Below are 6,267 nucleotides of genomic sequence, written 5' to 3'. Positions count from 1 at the left end.
GAGCCAAACCGGTTTCAGCAGTAACTGCCTTTAAAGAGCTCACAGACCAGTAGGGGAGATAGACATTTAAACAAATAATTACAACGTAGTGCTATAATAGGGGTATAAACAGTGACAGAAGGATGGGGGCAAGTGGCCTATTCTGCCTGGGGTTTTGAGGGACAAATCCAAAGAAGGCGGTGATGCAGCCTAGGATTTTGATTTCTGAATAGGAGATTTCCAGGAGAAAGAAATGATCAAGTCAGAGAGAGCAGAATGTACACTTACAAGGACGTATGAAATAGAGTGATAAGTTTGAGAAACTAAAAATTGTTCACTGTTGCTGGATGGGGATGGTGGTGGTAAAAAAGGAGCCCAGGGAGGTGTACAAGGCCATTCCATTAGGATTATAGACTAGGGCCCTGGCTCAGTGGTAGAGCATCGGCCCACGAACCACTCCCAAGGATCTGTGGGTTCAATTCCTGGACAAGGCTACCTGGATTTCAAGTTCCTTCTCCACCTGGTCTGGGTGCGTGGAGGCAACCAATTGATGTGTCTCTCTGACATTGATGTTTCTGTCTCTCTCTCACTCTCTCTTCCCTCCCTCTCTAAAAATCAATGGAAAAAATATCCTCTGGTGAGGATTAACAACAACAAAAATTACAGACTAAGGCTTCTCGAACTATAGTAAAGGGCCAATTAAAAAAAATTCCAATCTGTTATCCACTACTTCTATAAAATACACAAAAAGTAAAATAAAATCCCCATTTTTATTAGCCTCAATAAATATAAAATTTCTCTTGAATTGCTGTAAAAGTTCCTAAATGCTTACATTTAATTTCTGAAATTTTTTTCTTTGCAGATTGGTAAGAAACTTTGAATAGCACTGCCATAGTTGTTTCTTTAGCTCTATGTTTTGGATCATACTAAGGACCCTGGACTTTATCACAGAAGATTCTGTGGAACCATAAAGATCTTGTCATATGGGAGTGACAAGGTCAAATCTGCATTTAGGAGTGGTGTGGAGAAAGGGTTTTATGGCTGCAAAAACAGAGAGGCTAGCTTGCAGGAAATTAAATGTGAGAAATCGAAAGGTGCTGGACTAAATCATTGGCATGAGATAGAGAGGACAGAACAGATTTCAAAAGATTTAAATTAATAAGACCTGTTGATTGGTGGCTAAGGGGTTGGGGAAAGAGAAGAAGGGTTAGGGTGACTCTTGAGCTTCTAGCTTGGGTGATGGAGTAAATAGAATAGAGTGCTTCTTCCCAAAACTTTGGGGATTTTCTTCATCAAATACTCACCATTTGCAATCCTTTTCCTAAATGAAAAAAAATTCTGAAAACCAAGTTTTTCATAACTCATTTGATGACAAGCCCTAATTTGATCTGAACTTATTTTGTGGCAGACCTGATCTAAACTTTCATGAGATAATTTATAGTTTTTGTTTATCACACAGGTTTATCCCAGTGTGACTATTCATATATCTCATTGCAGACATACAAATTTGTTCAATTACAGGGTACTATCCCAGACCCCATTGGGATTGTTGCACTACATTGTGTATGCACCATGTTACCTTTCTAAAGTTCAAAAAAATTCTGAAACACATTTGCTATCCAGATTTCCCAACCCATTTACTCATCAATCTTGGCTTGAGTTCTTTTGGTTATTTGCATAAATCAGATCCACCTGCAGGTAATGAATATTCATTGCAATGTATGCTATACACTCTGAAAATGATTCTCAAAGTTTTGAGCAGTGTCCTCATTATTAAAACAATGCCAAAAACATCTTGAGTGATTACTGCGAAGTGACAGACACAATTCATTTGGATGGTAAGGTGTGAAGTATTTATGGATAACCAGTCACACCACTGTACATCTCATTGTTAAATTTTAGCAGTCAGTGGTCAGTGATCTGGAATTAGTTCCCCGGTTCTCTGGCCTTTAGTCAAAACTAAAGTGTGAGCTCTGAATAATGAGAATTTGGGGCCTGGTAGGAAATGAAATGTGTGTGTGTGTGTGTGTGTGTGTGTGTACACAAATTATTTTTAAAGTTTTAGGTTCACACAAACTGAGAACATAGTCCAGGGAGTTCCCATGTACCCCATATCCAGTTTCCACTATTATTATATTAGTATCGGTACATTTGCCACTATTAATGAATCAGTATTGATATACTGTCATTAACTAAAAATCTGTAGTTTATTCAGATTTCCTTAGTTTCTATGTAATTTTCTTTTCTGTTCCAGGATCTCATACATGATACCATATTAGATTTGGTTCTCATGTCTCAGGTTCCTCTTGGCTGTTCAGACTTTCCTTGTTTTTGATGACTTGACAGTTTTGAGGAGTATTTATAGGCTGCCTCTCTATTGGAATTTGTTTAATGTTTTTCTCATGATTATATTAGTTTTATGAGTTTGAGGGGGGGAGACCACAGAGATAAAAATGCCATTTTTATCACATGCTATCAAGGATACTAATATCAATGTGATTTATTACTGTTGATACTGACCTCTCTAGGTCAGCCAAGGGACTGTGTGTATGAGATATAGGGTGACCATTGTCTCAGGGGTGGCCTAGACTTTCTTTATGAGGGTAAAATTTCTTCTCTTGCCCATGGCTCAGTCCCATATTGACTTTTTAAAAATTCCTCATTTCTGAAAGCTTGAACAATCCCCAGCAGTTACCTCTTTCCCTGAGTTTCTCTCCAATTCATTAGGTTTTATCATCTCTAGTGTTCCTACTCACCACCACCACTATCAGCTCCTCTTTAAAAAAAAGATGCTTCGCCCTGGCCAATGTGGTTCAGTTGGTTGGTCATCATTCCACGCTCTGAAAGGTTGCTTGCTTGATTTCTGGTCAGGGCATGTGCCAGGTTTGGGGCTCAAACCCGGTAAGGGTGTGCAGGAGGCAGCCAGACAATTGATGATGGATGTTCTGCTCTCATATTGATGTTTCTCTCTCTCTCCCTCTCCCTTCCTTTCTGTCTAACAATCAATAAAAATATTTTAAAAATAAGATGCTTCAATTTCTACTAACATTTACTGAACACCTGTTATGTACACTCTGCTAAGCCCACACTGTGTGAAATCATTTAATGGGAAGCAGCTTGATGCATAGAAAGAACTCAGGCTTTGTAGTGTTAAGATGTGGGTTGGAAACACAGTCCAGCCCAACTAACTATGCAATCTTGGGCAGGTTCTTCTGCCTCTCTTAGCCTTGGCTTCTTTTTCTTTTTAATTTTTTTTTATTGATTTGAGAGAGAGAAGGAGGCAGGGAGGGAGAGAGAGAAATATCGATTTACTGTTCCACTTAGTTATGCATTCATTGGTTGATTCTTATATGTGTCCTGAGTGGGGAGCATGTCTGCAACCTTGGCATATCAGGAGGATGCTCTAACCAACTGAGCTACTACCCGTGCCAGGGCCGCCTTGGCTGCTTCTTAAATGGAGATAATATTTGTCTCACAAGATGTGAGGAACAAAAAGCTTTCTTTTAATCCACACATTTATTTCACTTCAAAAAATTATCCTATGACTACATTTTAAAATGCTAATATTTATTCCTATGACACACTGACCACACATTTTTGTGTGTGACTTCTGTTTTAAATAATTTAGGGCCTTAGAAAACACAATCATCTTTTAAAACTTGCCCCGTCAGGCCCCACTGATAAAGATCTCTCAATTATAAGTTACCCTTAACAAAAAGATCGTGATAAAAAAGAAAGAAAACAGAAGGAACTTGAGACAGTTTCCATGGAAATATCAAGTTCGGTCAAGGAGGCCTCGCCCATTCTGATTTTCTATTGGCTAAGCTTACCATCAATCGCACCAGTTGTAAATAAACTGGAGACGGAAGCATGTTGTTAAGGGGTGGAATCTTCCTGTCGCCATTGCTAAAAGCGAGTTCTAATAGGCTGAAAGCTGCTGCTCCCGCCCTCTCGCATCAGTTTCCAAGAGGCGGGATTATAAGGTCCGCTAGGGACCGCGAGCTTGAAGCTCCTCCCATCCAATTGGTTGTTATGGGGCGGGTCTTGTAGGGGATAGGCTGCTGGCCCTGCCTGTTCGGGATTAGTTGCTGGGGAGGGACACGTGAGGAGGCGGTGGCGGGAGGCGACTATGGCGGGAGGCATGAAAGTGGCGGTCTCTCCTGCAGTGGATGCCCGGCCCTGGGGCGGAGGGCCCCGGGGCGGCGGGGCAGTGCGGCTGCTCCTGGTTCTCTCCGGATGCTTGGTCTGTGGCTCAGGTACTGCCCGGGGCAGCAGCTGTCAAGGGGGCTGGTTCCGAGGGAGTTACATTCAGAAAAGTGGGGAGCGGTCCCGGGCGAGGCCGGTTACTCTGCTGAGTGGCGCGGGCTTATGGGGAGAAAGAAGCTTGGTCGTCGGAGAATGGGCGCGGGTACTGAGTCAGGGCCTGGGGGGCGGCTTGGTGGCGGTGCCCTCAGTGGGGTGGAGCTTGGAGCCTTTTGGTGGAGACAGGAAGGGAGGCCCGAACTGGGCGAGAAGCGGTTCCCGGGGCTGGGTCCGCTGCACGGGCCTCCTCGAGTTTTTTGGTTAAAAGGAGGGAAACTCGAGAACCATTCGGGGTAGGCAGAGCTGCCGCTGGAAAGGGAGCATCTCATTCATTCAGCAGATTAGCAACACCTCCTGAGTGTGTGATGTGCCAGGACTCGGGGCATGAGTAGCTGACACGCAGCAGTCATCGCTCAGCTGCCGCTGGAAAGGGAGCATCTCATTCATTCAGCACATTAGCAACACCTCCTGCGTGTGTGATGTGCCAGGACTCTGGCATGGGTGGCTGACACGCAGCAGTCATCTCTATCTAATGCAGTGGTTCTCAACCTTCCTAATGCCTCGACTCTTTAATACAGTTCCTCATGTTGTGGTGACCCCCAACCATAAAATTATTTTCGTGGCTACTTCATAACTGTAATTTTGCTACTGTTATGAATCGTCATGTAAATATCTGATATGCAGGATGTATTTTCATTGTTACAAATTGAACATAATTAAAGCATAGTGATTAATCACAAAAACAATATGTAATTATATATTGTGAAATATTTATTAATTAGGTGACCCCTGTGAAAGGGTCGTTCGACTCCCAAAGGGTCTCGACCCACAGGTTGAGAACCGCTGATCTAATGTCTCCTGCCCTCTTAAGATCGTGGCCCCTGCAGGCCCTATAGAAGGGACCTGAAGCCATTACATTCCCATTTCAAAAACATAGATACAAGCGCCATTCAGCATGAATACGTTTCTTGTGGAAATTTGATTCCTCAGGCAAATTTGATACTTACTACTGGATAGTTGGCATTGGACTGAGTTGAAAATTTTCCTTTTCTGCTCTAAATCAGAAAACCTAAAATTTAAAATTCTTCATAAATGCTATTTTTACTTCTATGGATAGATCACTTATTTAATGTTTATGAATTCAACATTTGGTTGCATATTTGTGGTGTTTCTACTGTTGTTTGGATATTAGCGGTGTTTCTCGCTCCTAATTTTAGATAACACTGTGTATATCTTTGTGTATAACTTTTATTGCATTTGGATGTTTTTTAGGATAGATTCTCAGAAATGAATTTACTAGATCAATAGCTAAAATATATTTAAGACCCTTGAAACATCTTGCTAAAGTACTTTACTGAAAAGATGTGCCAGTGTGTACCACTATCAGCGATATTTACTTGTGACCCTTGACAGCACTGGAGACTGTAACACCTTTGCTAATTTGATAGATCGAAAATGTCATCTTAATGTACTTAGCATTTATTGCATTATTTGTGAGCATATTTCAACTGTTATTAGCTATTTAATTTTCTGTTTCAACTTTCGAATCTTTTGGAGTGTGTTTCTGTCCTTTGTTTTTGGCCTATTTGTTGTGATTTTTATTTTTTGGGATTTTTGTGGACTTTTAAAATCTTATTTGTATAAAGTTTTTTATATATAAAGGGATATAAATGTATTTATAATCTGTTTATTTATTGCCTCCCCCTTTCCTTTTCTTTTTTTTAACCTGTTAACTGCCATGCGTCCAAAACGGAAACCATCCCCACACACCACGATATTTTGAATTTAATTTAAAAAATCAACTTGCAATGAATATTATAAAAATAAATATATTACTCAAAATTCGGATGTTCTTGAATTATTTCAGCTGAAAATTCTCCCGAAAAATGATTTTAAAGTTGATCGGGGCTGCCACTTAGGGAAAACATTTTTTTAAAAATACATTTTATTGATTTTTTACAGAGAGGAAGGGAGAGGATAGAGAGT

General features: G+C 40.8%; 1 protein-coding gene across 1 annotated transcript in view; it reads left to right on the top strand.

The window, feature by feature from the left end:
* The first annotated feature begins 4,089 nt into the window (after positions 1 to 4,089).
* NEMP1 (nuclear envelope integral membrane protein 1) overlaps positions 4,090 to 6,267 on the top strand; it is a 29,712-nt gene continuing 27,534 nt past the window's right edge. Inside the window, exon 1 of the mRNA XM_014550088.1 lies at positions 4,090 to 4,235. Coding sequence (XP_014405574.1) covers positions 4,109 to 4,235 — 127 coding nt within the window. The 5' untranslated portion in view covers positions 4,090 to 4,108. The remainder of the gene's footprint in view (positions 4,236 to 6,267) is intronic.

Source organism: Myotis brandtii, unplaced genomic scaffold (assembly GCF_000412655.1).
Source record: "Myotis brandtii unplaced genomic scaffold, ASM41265v1 scaffold581, whole genome shotgun sequence".
In the NCBI taxonomy this organism is placed as follows: Eukaryota; Metazoa; Chordata; class Mammalia; order Chiroptera; family Vespertilionidae; genus Myotis; species Myotis brandtii.
This window is presented reverse-complemented; position numbering and strand designations above follow the sequence as displayed.